Here is a 20397-nt window from a genome sequence, read left to right on the forward strand (position 1 = left end):
TTTTTGGAGTTTGTTTTTTACTGCTGGGTAGCATCTCTGAAATCTTTGTGGAGACTCTGATATGTCTCAGTGACTATACTTAAAATGCTAAACCTTGTCATGGAGAGCCGTTGGGGCTGGAGGAAAGAGGATAAGAGTAAAGACAGGTATTTCTTCCCTTAAACTCTGCCTCAGCTGCTATAGCCATCTGGGTAGCTGCCAAGCAGAAAAGAAAGAAACAAAGAGAGTCCAGAGCACACAGAGAAGAGAAAACAAGAAAGCTCAGCAGCTTGTAAGTGTGGGCTCTTTCATTTGGGAAATAAAAAAACGTATTTTGTAAAAAACAATTATAACGTGGATCTATTTGGTTAAAACAATCAAAGGCAGGTTTGTATTTTTCTGGCCCATGGCAGTGTATGCCGTGACATTGAGGCAGCACATCTTCCTTATAGAGTCAGTGTGTGTGTGACTGTCTTGGAGATACTTTGAAGTGTTTGCAGGTAGCAAATGCTAAACCATTTTTGGCTGTGGTAAGTTTCTAGACTGGGTATCTGTAGCATCACATCAGCATACTTCATAAATCTCCTAGAATCTCTTTTATTGATTCTGTGTGCCCATTTCCAGCTCTGCATCCTCTGTCTTCTTCAGAGGACAGCCCTGGGCTACCGGATTGGCTTCACCCTGAGGCACAAAGAGCTTGAAAGTGCCAAGGAGTTTATGTCCCCCCAGGGTGGCCTGTAGCCATGTCTAACTGGAGCAGAGTGTGTGAGCCCAGAGTCCTCCAGGGAGGAAAAATTTTAATATAATTTAGACTACAGAGTTTCCCCTGAGTTTGGGCTGAGGCTGAGATGTTGCTTGAAATAGCTCCCTTGATTGACTTCTTCCCTTCCCTTCCCTGCTTCCCCCCCGCTGGAAGAACTTCTCCTGGAGCATATTCTCATTTCATCACTTGCCTGTGCATCCTCATCAGCATCTGCTTCTGGGGAACCCGAAAAAAGACATTTCCTTCTACACACACACATGCGCGTGCACACACACACATGAGCATTATTTCAAAATATTTATTAAGTATCTAGGTATTATGCAAATACAAAGATAACTGATGCTGGGAAAGATTGAGGGCAGGAGGAGAAGGGGGTGACAGAGGATGAAATGGTTGGATGGCATCACTGACTCAGTGGACATGAATCTGAGCAAACTCCAGGAAATGGTGAAGGATAGGAAAGCATGGAATGCTGCAGTCCATGGGGTCACAAAGAGTCAGATACATCTGCGTGACTGAACAACAACAACGATGGATATTTTTACTATACTCAGCTACCAGACTATACTAGTATGGTGGGTGTTGCAATAGATAAAAATATAAACTTTATGTACAGAGAATACTGTGGCTACCCAAGATGATAATGAAATAAATGCTTCTGCTGAACAAGTAAAAGATTATTCCATTTCTTCTATAACAAAACAGATAGTTTTTTTCCAATGATATGGCTCTCCAAAAATAAACACTATTTGTTTTCAAATGTGACTTTCTACTAAAAATTTTTACAGACTCACAGATTACATAGATTTTTCTTTATCATGATAAGTATGTGGAATATATGGGAAAAGGGAATCAAATCTACTAAACTATATTTAAAATGTCAATATGATTAATTATGAACGTAATTCCCACAATAATTATTAAATTTCCCCTTATGAAAATACAGTGATATCATCATTTTTATTTTTCATAGATGGAAAAACTGCTTCATCAACCTCATCCAGAAGTCACCCATATTCTAGTTCTAGTGAAGATGAATCTGCAGTGGGGGACCAGGAGACCAACGCTGAAAACAGTCCAGATGAAAGTGTCAGAAGTCCATCTTCTCAAGAGTTGAGTGAAAATGATAAGCCAGGAAAAACCCACCTTCCAACTGAGGATTCTCCAGAAATTGAAGAACAAGAAATAATAAAAACAGATATGGAGACCAAGCCTCTGCTGATAGAGGAAAATTTGGAGAATGTTCTTGAACAAGAAGCAGAGAAAGGAACTGGAATGATTGCAGAGAGCTTATTTGAGAAGTCCAGGGAACATGTTTCCAAGGAAGAAAAGGAAAAGAGGAAGAGTAAGCTTTGGGAAGAAAGCACTGCTAAGGTGAAGGACAAAAAGGCAGGTCCCCATAGGGTGGATAAAGGTGGTAAGTACGGCCTTTGAGTTGACCTGCCATTGTCCCTGTGCATGGAACCTGATCTTGATCACTGCATTCTGCCAAAGCTTGGGAAATACTGTTGCGATAATGCCAGAAGGATTCAATTTTTTCCTATTTCTCTCTATGTCACATAACCATACATGTATTTTCAGCTTGCTGTTTTCCTTCTACTGCATTTAAAAAATTACTTGATAATTCTTATATAACTTGTCTCCTATTTTCTGTAATTCCTTCCTATGGCAGTTCTATCTCAAAAATCAAATAAAATACATGTCTGAAGGCAAGGGTATGCGTGGCTTCTTAGAGGTTATTTAATATTAGCAATGCTATTTGTTCTTTTCTAAATATGCAGTCACCTGTATATATAGCTAACACTGATAGATGATTTCTATGTAATAGTGCTAAGTACTTAGATAGAGAAACTTGCCTAATCCTCACAATGGTCCAATATCCCCATGAGTTAGGTTCTCTTGTCATTGTCTCTTTTTTTAACAGATGACAAAATTGTGGTTTGGAGAGGTTAAGTAAGATGTCAAGGATCATATAGATAATAAGAAACATTCCTAGAATGTGAATTTAGGGAGAGTGGCTCCAGTTTCTGAACATCTCCTATTGCATCTGTGCAGTAGGAATTTAGAGTTAAATGAAAATTTAAAGATTTCGTAGAAATCTCCAAACTTAATTTTGAGTTGTCTGAAGCTGAGTAACTTTCTGATCCAGGGGTTTCCTGGGTGTATAAGAAGTTCAATGTGACATTGAAAGTCTTAAGACGTGTCCCAGGATAATCAGGCCCTGATACCACAGGCAGTGGATGGTCTGATACTTTTTTCAACTCTAGGAGGACAGTTAAAGGACTAAGTTGTGTCCTGTGGATATTTGGCTCTCACATAGCACCCCATGCCTTATATCTCTCCCATCTCTCCATCTATCTTCTCTACCAACATGGTGGGCATTCTTTTTGACTCCGACATAAAATTTGTTGTCACATTTTAATATTGCTAAAATCCGTCTATGTTTTAAATCTTATGAATACTTTTAATGTCTACAATATTTTTTAAGAAACTTAAAAGCTTTTATTAAACCACTGGGGCCCATATCCAGGAACTGATGTCAAATAGTTATCTTTCCATTCAACCATCATCATTAACCTTCTGCCATGCACCATGATCAACAAGAAATGTGTAAGAGACGGTTTAATTTCAAAAGACCCTGATTCTGGGACAGAACTGAAGGCAGGAGAGAACAGGAACGACAGAGGATGAGATGGTTGGATGGCATCATTGACTCAATGGACATGTGTTTGAGTAAACTCTGGGACTTGGTGACGGACAAGGAGGCCTGGCGTACTGCAGTCCATGGGGTTGCAAAGAGCCGGACATGACTGAGTGACTGAACTGAACTGAACTGGAGTGGGTTCATCCACAAAATGTTAAGAGGAAGGCTTGGCATATACATAACTGGACAAGGTCAGTAGTCATGTATAAAAACCAGAGAAAGTACAAATGAAAGTTTCAAAGGAAGAGAAGGCCCATTTGATAAAGAACACGTAGAAAGTTTTCATGAAGGACATATTTGAGGACTTTAAAGGTTAGATAGGATTTTGAAGGTGGGATGGAGGAGGATAAAAGCATGCTGAATATGGGGAAGTAGCAAGGGATATTAGCTTAGAATAAGTTAAAAACTCTGATGAACAGTTTGACAAACTTCAGCCCACAGGCTGAATCTGGTCTACCACTTTTCTTTTTGTATTGCCTGTGAGATAATATTTTTTTTGTTTTTAAATGATTGGAAAAAAATCAAAGGAATATATGATAACTCATGAAAATTATATTAAATTCATATTACAGTTCCAGAAAATAAAGTTTCATTGAAAAGAGTCATGCTTATTTATTTACATATTCTCAGTTGCAGCTTTTGCTCTGCAAGAACAGAGTTAAGTAGCTGCAACAGAGACTTTATCACCCACGAAGCCCTCAGGATTCACTGTCTGGCCCTTCACAGAAAAAGTTTGCCAACCTCTGCCCTAGAATTATAACATTAAGACCCCCTACATTTTCAAAATGATTTTCCCATATGTGAGTTAGGACTCCTATTAAAATACATTTGAAGCTCTTTAATAAAATAATTCAAAAGTTTGATCTTGGATTTCATTGTTCAATTCTGGTACATGGAATATAATCTAGAATATTTGTACAATTTAGCAAACTGCTGACCCAAAAGGTAGAATGTTAAAGTTCAGTAGCAACATTGACATTATTATTTCATTTATTTCCACATCAGAAAACTAGATTGTTTACTTGGATTTATGAAAGTAGACAGCTTTCTGTAAAATAATCTGCACATAATATGGGCTCTAATTATGTGATACGTGGACTAATAGAAGCATTCAACTAGAATCATGTCACTTGGAAAAAAGTGGGTTTTCCCTCCGGATTTGTGAAATGAAAAGTGTACAGGTTTATTGTTTTTCTCAACTATTATGGGAAATCTGTGTTCTTGACTTGATCAGATCTATAATTTTAAAACATTTTGTTATCTTTTCATTCAAATGGGTTCAACATTAGATGGCAAGGTTTATGACTTTCTTATGATCTAATGTATGAAGAACTATGGCTGGAGGTTAGTGACATATTATAGGAGGCAGTGATCAAGACCACGCCCAAGAAAAAGAAATGCAAAAAAGGCAAAAAGGTTGTCTGACGAGGTCTTACAAATAGCTGAGAAAAGAAGAGAAGCTAAAGGTAAAGGAGAAAAGGAAAGATATACCCATTTGAATGCAGAGTTCCAAAGAATAGCAAGGAGAGATAAAAAAGCCTTCCTCAGGAATCAGTGCAAAGAAATAGAGGAAAACAATAGAATGGGAAAGACTAGAGATCTCTTCAAGAAAATTAAAGATACCAAGGGAACATTTCATGCAAATATGGGCACAATAGAAATTATATGGACCTAACAGAAGCAGAAGATATAAAGAAGAGGTGGCAAGAACAGAAGAACTATTCAAAAAAGATCTTCATGACCCAGATAACCACAATGGTGTGATCACTCACCTAGAGCCAGACATCCTGGAGTCTGAAGTCAAGTGGACCTTAGGAAGCATCACTAAAACAAAGCTAGTGGAGGTGATGGAATTCCAGTTGAGCTATTTCAAATCCTAAAAGATAATGCTGTGAAAGTGCTACAAAATTTGCTGGCTACTCAATATGCCAGCAAATTTGGAAAACTCAGCAGTGGCCACAGGACTGGAAAAGGTCAGTTTTCATTCCAATCCCAAACAAAGGCAATGTCAAAGAATGTTCAAACTACCACACAATTGCAATCATCTCACATGCTAGTAAAGTAATGCTCAAAATTCTCCAAGCCAGGCTTCAACAGTATGTGAATTGTGAATGTTCCAGATGTTCAAGCTGGTTTTAGAAAAGGCAGAGGAACCAGAGATCAATTTGCCAATATCCATGGATCATAGAAAAAGCAAGAGAGTTACAGAAAAACATCTGCTTTATTGACTACGCCAAAGCCTTTGACTATGTGGATCACAACAAACTGTGGAAAATTCTTCAAGAGATGGGAATACCAGACCACCTGACCTGCCTCCTGAGAAATCTGTTTGCAGGTCAAGAAGAAACAGTTAGAACTGGACATGGAACAACAGACTGGTTCTAAATCGGGAAAGGAGTATGTCAAGTCTGTATATTGTCACCCTGCTTATTTAACTTCTATGCAGAGTACATCATGTGAAAGCTGGGCTGGATGAAGCACAGGGTGAAATCAAGATTACTGGGAGAAATATCAATAACCTCAGATATGCAGATGACACCACCCTTATGGCAGAAAGTGAAGAGCTAAAGAGCCTCTTGATGAAAGTGAAAGAGGAGAGTAAAAAGTTGGCTTAAAACTCAACATTCAGAAAATGAAGATCATGGCATCTGGTCCCATCACTTCATGACAGATGGGGAAACAATGGAAACAGTGAGAGACTTTATTTTGGGGGGCTCCAAAATCAGTGCAGATGGTGACTGCAGCCATAAAATTAAAAGACACTTGCTCCTTGGAAGGTAAGCTATGATAAATCTAGACAGCATATTAAAAAGCAGAGATATTGCTTGCCAAAAAAGATCCATCTAGTCAAAGCTATGGTTTTTCCAGTGGTCATGTATGGATGTGAGAGTTGGACTATAAAGAAAGCTGAGCACCGAAGAATTGATGCTTTTGAACTGTGGTGTTGGAGAAGACTCTTGAGAGTCCCTTGAACTGCAAAGAGATCCAACCAGTCTATCCTAAAGGAAATCAGTCCTGAGTATTTATTGGGAAGATCCTGATGCTGAAGCTGAAACTCCAATACTTTGGCCACCTGATGCAAAGAACTGAGTCATTGGAAAAGACCCCCATGCTGGGAAAGATTGAAGGCTGGAGGAGAAGGGTAAGACAGAGGATTAGATGGTTGTATGGCATCACCGAGTCAATGGACATGAGTTTGAGCAAGCTCCAGGAGTTAGTGATGGACAGGGAGCCTGGCATGTTCCAGTCCATGGGGTCGCAAAGAGTCGGATACGACCGAGTGACTGAACTGAACTGTATGTATGTACCAGACCTCTTTTGGTGTTTATTTTTCATTAATAGTTTACAAAATAACATTTAGGAGATTGTGAAAAATGGTCTTCAAAATATCTGTGGATTTATCACACACAAAAATCACTTTCAACATTTGGTCAGGCTTTTTATTTCTAAAGTTAGAGTTTACAAATCTATGTTGTCATAAATTCTATAAAATGTTGTATTTTGCTTTTTATTCCTAACTTTATACCATAAACATTTTTATGTTATTATGTAATCTTCATGAATATGTTTAATGTCTGTGTATTATTCTATCCTGTGTTTTTTTCATAATTTTACCATTTCCATAAGTTTTCCCCTATTTTCACTACTGTTAATCATACCCTAATATCTTATTACCTAAGATAATTTAAAATTAACAATTATTTTCTTAGGCTAGTTTCCAAGAAGTTTAATTTCTGGATCAAAGGTAATAGACATTTTAAAGTTTTTGAAAAAAAATTTTTTTATTATAAAAGATTGGTTGAAAAGTTTTCATAACACAGAATAGATGAGAATAAGATGAAAGCTAGGGTTTTCCTTGCCTGGCCTTTTTTCTATTTCCTGAGCAAAAACTGTGGATAAGTATTTTTTTGTGTGCATGATTTCAGAAAAGTTTCTCTCTATATAAACATATCTAAATGTATCATATTATATATTATATATACAGATGTCATTTTTATATGCCGATAGAAACACATTTGTTTTACAAGTTGTTGTTTTTCACTTAACACTATATCTTGAATATCTTTTCATATCTGCATATATAACTGTACTTTTATTCTTATTTACTGTACATTTTATGCCATTGTATTGCCTTAGTATCTTATAACTTTGCAACTTTTCTTAAATATTGCTTTCTGTGTAAGAATTGGTAGATTTGTTTTATGGCCTATTTTCCACAAAGGAATAAAATTTCTGGGTTAGAGAGACCTAAAGGCAGAGAGATTAAAAGACAGTGGAAAATGAGACATTTATAAGCAAAATAGCACAAGAACCTTGTAAAATACTCAGGATAATGTAAAAGAATTATGGCATCAAAACCCCTAAGGATTAGTAGATTAATGACAGTTGAGTACTGATGTTTTTAAAATAAACTCCAGGAAATGATGCAATAAATTTGTAAATATTTAAAATAATAGGTAATGACAACTATTCTCAAAGTCTTTATATGAGTAAACATTCCTAAGAAAATTTCAGATAAAATAAACCAGGTCTTGAATGCATCATGTGTTATATTGATACCAAGCAGAGAGGTTATGGTGGTTCCTTCTCCTTAATTAAATCTTCAGTTAGGTGGCTGAGGGAGAAAGGGATGGAACCAAAGTTATGTGCTTGAAATGAAGGTCATTTAGGTGACTCTGCTGCAAAACATAGCTTATATAAATTAAACCAGAAGCTAGTGAAGACTGAAATGTGTATATTTTAATATTTTACTTAGCTCCCTGATTAGAACCTTAGGTTGAAATGAAATGGGGGCTGAGATAATGTGTAAAAGATTCTATCTCATTTTGCATAGCACTGAATTAATCATTTTCCACTAGACTTCAAATAAAAATTGTGATTATGTTAAGAACGTCTCTGTGCCAAAAAGTCACACACAATTAATGATGTTTTGTTGTGTCTAACTTAACTTAATCTGAATTGTTTTCACTTATAGCAATGGATAAATTTGTAAAGTACTGCATTTAATGCCTTCATACCTTTCATGTTGATAACATAAAGTGGTAGCTTCCTTCTAAGTATTTTATAATATGTCACACTTAATTAGGTTTTGTCCAGTCCACCAAAAAATCAGGTGAATTTATAGAAAAGATAAGTCGTATGCAGTGAAGTGGGTAAAGTAAAAGATTATAGTTGCTAGCTGCAATGAGATGGTGTCCTTGGGAGTTAATTCAGTATTATAGAGCATAGTGTTATTTAAATGTGTTTAGTTTTCTCTGTTATTTTTAGTTTAAACTGTCTTAATGCATTTTGACACATTGTATTCTCATGGTGGAATAATTTATGTGCCTTAATATGTGAAGTTAATATAATTTATACATTATGAATATAAATAAAATATTAATAAAGTTTTATATAATGTAAAATGTATATAGAAGTAGGCATTTTATACTTTCATATTTGAATCAGAAGAAGTCATAGTGCTTGGCCAAGTAATATAAACCTAAATAGTAGGATTTAAATAAAATGCAATTTTTATCATCATGGACGTGAGTCTGAGTGAACTCCGGGAGTTGGTGATGGACAGGGAGGCCTGGCGTGCTGTGATTCATGGGGTCGCAAAGAGTCGGACACGACTGAGCGACTGATCTGATCTGATCTGAGGCAGGATAGAATGGTCTTGATAAAAGAACAAGAAAATCATGCATTAAGAGTTGCAGTTCTAAATACAATTTCTTTTTTGTTGTTTTTTGTTTGTTTGTTTTTATATTTTATTTTTATTCTGAGTGAATTGTGAAAGCATATAGCTATTTGTTTTCATAGATTCCTTCTGAAATATTTGTTAGGTATCTGTTTATGCCACACTGTTCTCAGTGTGACCGTAACAAAGTGCTTGCCTATATTGAAGTTTATATTCTGGGAAGAGATATGCCCAACAAGTGAAAAACAAACATGTAATGGAGCATATGGGCTAAGTGCTAGCAGAAAAGAAAATCAAGGTAAGGAGATAGAGTGATGGTTTGAGGAAGGGGTAGTATTTTTTAGGGCTGGCCTCTCTCAGTGAGGGGACATTTGAGCAGAGAGGGAAATGAGGTGCAGGGGAAAGTCACTCTGTCATTTGAAGAAGAAGCACAAGAAGCAGAGAGCCCAGCAAATGCAGAGTCTAAATTGGGAGCATAGTTTTTGAGTGAAGAATTTGGAAGGAGGTCATTGTGACAGGAGCAGAATGGACAAGCTGAGAGTGGGAGACGATGAGGCCAGAGGGAAAAAAACTTTTATGCCATTAGGAGGATTTTATTCTGTGATAGGAAGTCACTGGAAAAATCAGAGCATACAAATGACATGAGTGGAAAGTTGTGAAAAGATTATTCTCACCACTGTGTAGAGGATAGACCTTAGCTTTCTGAATCTGTTATCTTTGAACAGGTGTGGTCTTGAGTTGTAATTAATCCTGGGTTTTTGTAAGCCATGTTTCAATGCCAAAGGTAACATATGAACATCTTCACTGTGTAGGAAATGATGTTAGTCATGAATTTTGTCACGGGGAGTTGCCGGGAAGATAATTGATTGGCGACACAAAAAGTGATCAAAGAACAGTCATAGTTTTCAAAGTGACTGGGAACTTGGAATAAACCTGGATATATATTTACTCTGTTTTTATGGCCTTCTTAGGCTCTTAAAATTCAGATAAACATTTCTTGGCAAAACTTTCTTCTGATACAGAACTGCTGATTTGTTTAGCTTCAAAAGAAGCAGAGGAAAGGGAATGAATTTAGAAAGCTTGCCTACTAATGTTGAAAACCATATCCTTGCCACCACTTTTCAATGACTAAATTATCAAATTTAGAAGGAATTGGTGGAAACTGAGAAGCTGTCAGCAATAGTACAGGGACATAAGACTCCTTATCATTAGAGGTGAAATTATTAATTGACCTCCTTTTTTGAAGAACATAGAGAAACATATATCAAAAGCATCTAAAAGTTATCATGCTCTTTGACCCAATCATTCCAATTCCAGGAATTTATACTGAGGCAATAGTCAGAAATAATAAAATAATTATGATCTGTATTTGAAGTAGCTTTATAATCACAAAAAATGGAAACAATTCAACATTTAACACCAGGCAATTGGTCAACCACATTTTAGTAAAACTTTATTAGAATATTCTGTGCAGTTATTGAAGAATAGTTCTTATTAAATGATACATGGAAACGGTCACAATATTTTGCTAAATGAATAAAATGGGATACAAAATGTTATCTATAGATGTAGTAAAGTGAAAAAAAAATACTTAGAAACCTGCCAAAATGTTGACTACTAGTTGTTTCTGAATGGTGAAACTAGGATATTGTTGTATTTAGTTGTATTGTCTCTGTATTTTTTTATCGTTATTATTTCAAGCTTCAAGTAGTGAATATGTACTCTTTTCATACTTGGGGAAAATAACATATATTATTTTTAAAATGTTTGTTTTCATAATAGAAAGCTAATACTGTAATGTAATAATATTTTGGTATTTTAAAAATATCTCAAAATACCCTATAACATTTGAGTGGAAAAGATGTTTTCCTATGAAATTCTTTGTATGAGCCTCTTCCATTTTGCTGCAGATGCTATGGGAACTGACAGTTCTCTTTGCTTTTAATGGTCATCTTTATAGCAAGGTGAAGGAGCAGAGCCTTGAGGGATGAAGGGCTAAATAGATAGAGGAAACAGGGCGATGTGTCACACTGCTGACATGGGAGTCTCAGCATGCATGGTCCTCCCTTACAGTAGGTGGGAAATGGTCAAGGTTAGATGCTGGCTGAGGTCTTGCTTTTTAAGTTTCAGTTTCAGAAGAACATCTGAGAAAAAAGTAACCAAGTGAGGCCTTTTCTGATCTCACACCTAATAAATCCTTGATGCTCAGGCCAGTGTCCCATTTTTGCTAAACCTGAATCAGGCAGCACCTAACTGTACAGGCTCTCATCAACTTCCAAAGCCTAACCCTCCTGGGGGAAACTAGCTGACGTGGGCAAGTGGTGATTACAGTCCTGAGAGAGAAGGACTACAAGCTTCAGGAAATTCTGAGTGAGTCTGTAATTTATAGATTATGCTAGTACTATTTGGCTTCTTAGAATAGTCTTTTGGTTCAATAGCTGCTAATTGTTTATTTTAGTTATTATTATTGTAAATCATATTAAATATTTTATTAAGGTAATATTGACACACGACATTATATTAACTTCAGATATACAACATAACGATTCTGTAACTATAGTAAACCATATTTCTTTATAGCTTGTGGACTACTTGGGGAAAAGCCTAGATGTCCTGTTGGCTCTGATGAAACAGAGCTTCAGTAATTGATACCAAATCAGATTCCGCCCCACCCTCCTGTCCTGCCAACCTGTTGCTTAGTGGACCAAGCAGATTTATACACAAAGACCTAAAACACTGTTTATCTAGACTCTCTAGTTAAACAGTGCCAGCATTAGTGTAGTGGGAAAGATGATATCTAACTTATATATACTATGTTATAAAGTTACTAAAATAAAGATTGACTTGGTTTAAAAAAAACAATGATAACCTAATTGTCATGAGTTGATGTCATCTCTAAACTATATTATTATAAAAAAAAAAAACCTTTTTGTATTCGGTGGATTGGATGAGTGAGGAAAACTGATGCTCAAAGACTTCTTACAGAGCATACATTTGGCCTATGTGAAGCACTTCTTTTCACTTCCATATTTTTTCTCTTAATGTAGTTAAGTCATTCCATTTTTTCCCTGAAAGCCATGTGAATCAGATATCTCACTATTTGTTTCCAAACACAGAGGGATGAGTAAGTAACTAACTGCCTCTTAGCAACTCACCTTAAATTGAGCAAGGGATCACATTCTAGTTCTGCTTTTTTTGAAGTACAATCTTTGGATCAACTGCATCAGCCTATCTGAGAGGACAGAAAGCAAGGAAGTAAGAGAAAAGGGAGGCAAGGAAAGAAAGGGAGAGAAAGATAGAGAGGGAGGATATTTTGGAGAAACTATGTTTTTATATAAAAGGGATAATCTAGGTCTAGTATTCTTTTGTGAGCTTTTGTTAACCAGGAAGTGGTGTAATGATAGCTGTCAGAGATTTGGAGACACAGGTCATCAGATGATAAGCAAGGGATGTAGACAGGGTTGTGCCAGAAACTAAAGACAAACTTAACGGATATTACAGGTTGCCTAGAATTATATGAAAGTGGGAGATAATACTTGCAATAAACATACTCATCATTTCATCTATTATTATGTATTAGGTGCTTGTGCTTAGTCACTCAGTCATGTCCGACTCTTTGCAACCCCACAGACTGTAACCCGCCAGGCTCTTCTGTCCATGGGGATTCTCCAGGCAAGAATACTGGAGTGGGTTGCCATGCTCTTCTCCAGGGGATCTTCCCAACCCAGGGATCAAACCCAGGTCTCCCTCATTGTAGGCAGATTCTTTACCAACTGAGCCTCCAAGGAAGCCCCATTAGGTGCTTAGGCACTTGTTAATAAGTTAAATATAAACATGTTCTACAGGTATTATTTCATTTAATGCTCCCAATATAATCACTAAGATATCTCTTTTTTGACAGATGAGTATACTGAAGTTGAGGCTGAGCCTTAGGCCAAAGAACTTACTCAAGGTGACACAGTTAGTGTGGAACTTGAACTCTTTAGGTCTTTGCATTCCTAAAGCTCAGTGCTAGTAATCAGTGCAGGTAAACAGAAATGTCTACAGCAGCTTTTACTGTCAAATTTATAGGAATTATGCAATATCTTTTCTGCTCTGTCCACATGGAGTGTTGGAGTCACATCACTGAAATATCTACTAACGGACGAAATGCTTATAGTATAGTCAGTCCTGGTAGTTTTAGAGATCTAAAAGAATAGTGATGATTGGGATTATAAAAGCCATAACACGTTTCTAAAAAGGAAAAGGCAACTAAATTCCTTTACAGTCATTTCATTGCATGTGCCTTTGGCAAATCTGTCACTGCTTCTGGCTGTTGCCTTTTTTTTTTTTTTTTATGTAAGTATCTCTTTGCATGGATTTCTTCATGATTTCCTATTTGTTTTCATTTTGAAATCATAGCTTGAGCATTGTTTAATCCTGACATTTTAAAAACAGGATCTTAATGTGAATGCTTTTAAATTAACCCCACTTGCTGCTGTTTCATTTACAATGTTTCCTTGACCTGTTTTTAATACCTTTTGGTATTTTATGTGGTCTCCAATCAGTTGAACAGGTAGTAGCTGAAGCTGTGGACTCTAGCCTCCACTGCCACTATGACTCCAAGGCTGGTGTTAGCAGCACAGAAGGAGAGGAACTCTCAAGGAAGCTGGAGACTGACACAGGTGCAGGTAAGGGTGCATCATTACCTAGGAAAGATCTTCAGAAAGCCTCTGCAAAAGGCAGTGCCATTTCCATCTTTCATCTTCTTATCCTTCTTTCCGTCTTTATTTTCTTTTTGACCAGTGAATGTGATGGCAGGAGGTGGTTGAGCGGCATTAAGAGGAGCTTTGGAGCTGACATCAGATATGAAAGTTATCATCCTTTTTTTGAAAACATTGGTGCCTAGAGTTTGTTTTTTAAAAAAGGATTTCAGATAATAAAAAAGGACTGCAAATAACAGAAAATATTGGTAGGGATTTTCAGACCAATATTATTTCTTAGCATGTCTCCCAGTTAGGTGGATGTGCCTAACTGACCCATTGGAGACTTGAAGAGCCCAGACACATTTCATGGTGATTTATTTGAACTCCTTATTTTTTAAAATTAGGCAAGAATTCATTGCCATCAGCAAATGACCTGGCTTTTGATGATGAGTGTTCCAGCTGCAGGAGTGCCTATTGGAGTGACTCAACAGACACATATATATCTAGTCACACAGCCTGTGTCCTTGAAATCAGGTTTCCCTGTATTTAGTAAATAATTTTTTTAAAATAGCCCGATTTAAATACATGTATGTGTGTGTGGAAGTAGGGGGAGGGAGAGGGGGCTTCATTGTGTTCATCATGTGGTCACATTACCCCCCACATCCAATTTTTAATGATGGGCATCAAGCCCTCTAAGGTATTTGAGATTTTACTCTATTTTCAAGCAGACAAATTAGCCAGTCTCACAGATGCATTAGAAGATACAAGATTCCTGGCTCAGAGAAAAAGGACTTTGTTACTCAAGGCAAATAGTAGCAGCCAGATGATTTGCACTTAGGCTGGCTCCCTGAGCTCAAGTTCCCCCAGGGAACGTGGAGAGGGCCAGGTGACACCTGAACTTGAGTGGACTGAGTTGCAGAAGGACTCTGGGCTTCAAGAACCCAAGGCTTTCATAGTGGCCATTCAACCAGAGGAGTTCTAACATACCTCCTCAACAATGCAGGCAGAGTAGTTGTTGTCTATTAAATCTGATTCAAGCAAGAAAATATCACATATTGTATGCAGTGAGAGGGGAATGTGGAAGGAAGATTTGTTAGGGCTCTCTGTGTGCCAGGCAGTGTGCCAAGCATTTTATGGTTTGTTCTTACAAAGATTCTGTGAGTTAAGGATTGCTATTATCGCTTTATGGATAAGAGAATGAAGGCTTAGAGATATGTTTCCCAAGTTCACACAATTATGTGGCAGAGCTGGTATTCTCACCGAGATCTGTCTGACTCCCAAGTACACACTCAGTCACTAAATCAAATTGCCCCTGTTTTTGAATATTGCTTGGTTTCTTATATTCATTTTTTTTTTCAAAAGCCCATGAGGTTACTAGCAAAAACACATCATGTTTTTGTATTGATATTTCTTAGAAGGGCTTCAATTACGCTTTCTCCCTTGCTTCAGGAATGTCATGTCTGACTGCCCTATGAGTGTGTGTGTGTGTGTGTGTGTAATAACTCAGCTAGATGCCACTAGCACTTTTTCTCTGAGAATTTAGGCACAATATGTTATTACATAGTGGCTAGGCAATTTTATTACCCTGCTGTATTCCTGAATGTGCTTTAATTAATCCATAAATTTAGAGGTCAACTTAGCAAAACAGAGGACTTTCCTTAAATGTTTTTTATAACTGACTATTGAAGTATACTTTCATGCAGGAATTTGAATAGTAATAGATATACTATTAAAGAGACTTGGTATGTTGTTTCTCATGGCTTTCATTTAATTTTGTTTTAAATCTAGTAATCTGTAAGGAAATAAAACAAACCATATTCTTTCAGGTGAACTGGCTCCATGGAAGCCCATTTGGCTCTACATTTAATATAATAAATAGCTGCTGTGGTATGCTGAGGACCTCCTATAAAAGTTAACAGCACCCTACTTATAGACCTGAGGTTTGTGTTGTGCTGTGTGCTTAGTTGCGTCTGACTCTTTGCGACCCCAAGGACTGCAGCCTCCCGGGCTCCTCTGTCCATGGGGATTCTCCACGCAAGAATACTGAGTGGGTTGCCATGCCCTCCTCCAGGGGATCTCCCCAACCCAGGGAGATTGAACCCAGGTCTCCTGCATTGCAAGTGGGCTTCTTTACTGACTGAGCCACCAGGGAAGCCCCCCAAAACTGGAGTGGGTTTAGCTTATCCCTTCTCCTGGAGAAGTTTCTATTACTCCTTTGAATGAATATATCAAAAGTTACCTTCCAAATACATTTTTAAAGGGAAATTTAATATCAGCTGTTATTTTCTAACTTCATAATGGCTTGTTTTAATAGCTGGTAAGAGGCCAAGAGGAGGAACAAAGGACAGTCATGTGTGGTGTTAGGAGAGGAACTGCAGTTATAGGACAGTCCCAGATGGAGTAACAGAGTAAGGATGAAGTGAGTAAGATCAGGGCTTTCAGTTTCTGGGAGATTGTTGGTGATGGGGTAGGGGTGAGATGGTTAGCCAAAAGGGCAAGCAAGAGAAAACCATGAGGAAGACACACTTGCCTACATTATACATTTATACCATTTGGAAGTCGGCATCCTGGCATTATAACTTATTTTGTAGAATCTATTCCAGTGTTCTCTACAAACAAAGAAGATTAGATTGATAGAAAGCATTGAGAGGACCATTTGAGAAGCTCTAATCTCCCTAAGTATTATTCTGCATTTGAAAATTTTAAATGCTTTGGCCTTTGGTCTGGAATGCTTTTATTTATTTTACGTGGATCACTGTAACAGAAATGCACATATTTGCTAAAGGATAAGAAATCTATCTGGAGCCTTTTAAGAAACACACTGAACTTATATTTATTGAAGTATGATAGCTAACACACCCAGATTTGCAGGAAAGTATGGATGAGAAACTTATGAAATGCTTCAAGTAGGTTATTTATGTTGAAAATTGTCCCAGACTACAAAGTCCTGTCTTGCTCTGTGATCCTCTTTTGCCAAAGGCAAATCAAATTCTGAAGGTAGAGGGGAGGTATTCTGACCTACAACACAAATTTGTATCTATAGTAAAAAGTCTTACCTTGAGCTACGAAGTTATTTGATGACTAAATTTAGATATAGTAGCTTTAATGGGCAGAGAAGGCAATGGTACCCCACTCAAGTACTCTTGCCTGGAAAATCTCATGGACGGTGGAGCCTGGATGGCTGCAGTCCATGGGGTCGCTGAGGGTCGGATATGACTGAGCGACTTCACTTTGACTTTTCACTTTCATGCATTGGAGGAGGAAATGGCAACCCACTCCAGTGTTCTTGCCTGGAGAATCCCAGGGATGGGGGAGTCTGGTGGGCTGCCGTCTATGGGGTCGCACAGAGTTGGACACGACTGAAGTGACTTAGCAGCAGCAGCAGCTTTAATGGGAGCAATGTATGGGATAATGATCAGTTCATATTGTATTATGATTCTGTTGCTAAATGCTCACATGAGTATAAGAAACCTAGGCTGAGAACAAGCATATTATGGTCCTGTAGGGAACAATGATTGCTAAAATGAAATCCTCACTATTTTCCTTGCTGCATAATTTTTTCTGCAAGTCCTAATATTTCATTTGAAAGTGGGATATATGTATGTGTGTATGGGGTGTGTGTGTGTGTGTATAAGAAAGAGAGGGAGGGAGAGAGATTTTATTATTCTAAGGCATGGATTTTTTTGTTTGTTTGTTTTCAACAGTTCTGATGTTCAATTTCCTTTAATATCAATGTGTGTCCATTAAATTTGATAGCTCTTTTTTTTCTTCTTTTTTCATCACGAAAAGCCATTATTAAATCATGGTGCATGTTACAGCTGATGGAATCCTAGAGTTGAGGAAATGAAATATAATATCAGTAGCCCCTTGATATTATACATAAATATCTCTTATATATAGAAAATTATATGTAATGTCTCCTCCTGCACTTTGATTAAAGTAACCTTGATTTCTAACCTTATTTTATAGCACTGGATAGGAATCTAGTGGTGGAGGAAAGGACTGTACTCAGCTCAAACAAGAAATCCAAGCAAGTTGCATCAGAAGAGCATACCCTGGAGATGAAAGAAGCAGTGGAGGAAGGTGAAAGTCCTCAACACAGGAATGCTGACACAGAAGGAAAAGGGGATACAGCACAGCAGGGAAAAGCCGGGGTTAATGAGGTTCCCTCGGGGCAGGGGAAGCCAAAAGTAGAACAGCTGGCATTAGTAGGACAGTTTACGGAGCAAAGAGAGCTCTCTCAGGGCATAGCAGTTGAGGCAGAGGCAGAAGCAGAAGGGGATAGAAGGCAGGATAAAGAAGGGTTAGGTGCCAGAGAAGGAGAAGCAGCAAAAGACTCTGGAGGTCTGAATGAAGGTGAGGCTGCTGAGGCACGGGCCCTGATGCAAACAGTGCTGGAGATGGAGCAGGCAGCTTCTGAAGGTGGGCAGGCTTCAGAGAGGGCAGTGCTGGCAAGCCAGGCAGCAGCTCTGAACTCAGGGTGTGCTCAGGAGACAGCGGCCCTAAGAGAGGCAGTGAGGCCAGAGAAGGGAAAGTCTGAGAGCGCGGCTGTGAGTGCAGTTGGGTCTGCAAAGCTGGGCGTGGAGGACAGTGAAGAGGAAGCATGTACAGACCTAGAGGACAGGGGACCCATGGAAGACGCTACATCCGACAGAGAGGAGGGTTTAGAAGAGGCAATGCTGGGGCGAGACGAGCCGACCAAAGAGAGAGAGGCAGTCACAGGAATGGAGACACCTTTGAGCTCCTCCACTTCTGAGAAAGTTGAGGCTACTCAGATGGGGAGTTCAGTGGACAGCCTGGAAGGACTTCGTAAGGACCAGGTGGAAAAGGAGGGGATGGTGATGGAGTCAGAGTCTAATACAGATGATGATAGGAAAGAAATGTTACCTGAGGAATTAGACTCAGAAAAGAGAGACAAGAGGAAAGCTGAGAGTTCAAAAACACCTCTGGGGGAAACTGAATCTGAGAGAGAAGAGGTGACAAGGGCAAAGGTGCTTCAGGATGAAGACACTTTAGAAGAGGAACAAAATCTTAAAGGGAAAGCAGGGGAACCTGTGCAGGAAGAAAGACCAGAGGAAGAGACACAAGCCTCCCCAAATGAAACGGAGTGTGATGCCGAGGGTGAAGCAGCCACGGTGGCATCTGAGGTGACTGAAGACGCAGGGCAACAAGGAGAGGACTCACTGAGAGACCAGGAGGTAGACATGTTTGAAGCGGCCCCTGGATTTGAAAATTCCCTAGAAAACACAACGGTTTGGGGGAAAGGGGAAGGAGGGGAAAGACTGAGAGATGCCGGAACCACAGAGCACAGAGGCTCAACAGAGCTGCTCTTTAGTGAGAATGTGGCCCACGAAGAGCAGGAAGAGGAGTCTACCCCTGCAGGAGAGAGGGTGTCAGGAGCCCCCGAAACCAAGTCCACAGGGAAAGCACAGACTCCCAGGGGTGCAGGTGAGGCCCAAGGGTCTGCAACCAAAGATCAACACGTGGTCACCAACCAGGAGGGGAGGAATAAAGACGGGCCTTTACAGGGGCCAGAGGGAGTAGCCGTCACAGCCTTGACCCAAGATGTTCCTGAGGGAGATTCCATGATGGCAGGAAAACTCCGTGAAGTGATGGATGAGATTGCAGAGGAGGAGGTGGATAAAGAGTGCACGCTGGGGACAGGAGTGCCGAAGAACGGGGTCCCTAAGGGGGACGGGAGCGCGCATGGCGTGGTTATGACTGTGGAAGATCCCCATCAAGGAGGAGGAGCATCAGAAGAAGTTGCAGAGAGGGAGGACGATTCTGCTGAGGGGAAAATAGAAGCAAATAAAGTCTCCTCCTTTTCAGATGTTGCTGGGGAGGAAGCTTGGCACACAGTGGATGAGATGCCAGGAGAAACAGCAGCTGCAGAGAAGGTGGCTGTAGAGGGGATAGTGCTGAGCGGGGAGGATGTACCAGTGGCAGAGGAGATGACTGCGATTTCGGCATTGGAGGCTGAGGTTGAGGCTCCAGAGGAACCTTTTAACCTGGAAGGGAAGGTTCCAAAGCCAGGGCCAGCTGGGGAGGCAGAGAAGGCTGAAACAACCCTAGGGGCTGAGTCTGAGTTGGTGGGGGAGGAGGCAGGGAAGGGGAGTCCTGATGGGGAGCAGGAGTCAGGGGAAGCTGAAGAATTTAGACTAGAATTATCCCAAGAGAGCGGGTCAGAGGCCAGGAGAGAGAGTCCACAGGATGCAGAAACACTTTCTGAAAAGCCCAACTGCAGGGAAATCCAAGAGAAGCAAGAGCTTTCTGTGCAAAGAGGAAGTGAGGACCTGGATGTTTCCTTGAGTCCGGGGAAGGCCTAAGAGACTTCATGGCTGATGGTGAGTTTAAGCTCAACCTGTTTGTAGGATTACACAGATATCCCACCTGGGGTCTCTTCTCCTGTGGGCTGTCTCATCCCTTTATCAGTGCCTGCACACACAGGCTTCAGTTCCAGGGGCTGCTGAGCCCATCAGGATAGGGGCTGGGTGAGATGGACAGGCAGACCAGAGGCATACAGGGACCCATTTCTACCTCTGGTACAACTCTAAATCCCAGCCTCTGCCTTTGCAAGCACGGCTCT

The 20397-nt window shown here is 39.3% G+C and overlaps 1 protein-coding gene across 7 annotated transcripts in view; it reads left to right on the forward strand.

The window, feature by feature from the left end:
* The window catches only part of ERICH3 (glutamate rich 3), a 120594-nt gene that overhangs the window by 97582 nt on the left and 2615 nt on the right, over positions 1–20397 (forward strand). For all 7 annotated transcript variants that reach the window (XM_061411570.1, XM_061411569.1, XM_061411573.1 and 4 more), the window contains 3 exons: positions 1716–2159; positions 13674–13796; positions 17781–20155. In XM_061411570.1, coding sequence (XP_061267554.1) covers positions 1716–2159; positions 13674–13796; positions 17781–20137 — 2924 coding nt within the window. In that variant the 3' untranslated portion in view covers positions 20138–20155. The remainder of the gene's footprint in view (positions 1–1715; positions 2160–13673; positions 13797–17780; positions 20156–20397) is intronic.

The sequence above is a fragment of the Bos javanicus genome, chromosome 3 (genome assembly GCF_032452875.1).
Source record: "Bos javanicus breed banteng chromosome 3, ARS-OSU_banteng_1.0, whole genome shotgun sequence".
In the NCBI taxonomy this organism is placed as follows: Eukaryota; Metazoa; Chordata; class Mammalia; order Artiodactyla; family Bovidae; genus Bos; species Bos javanicus.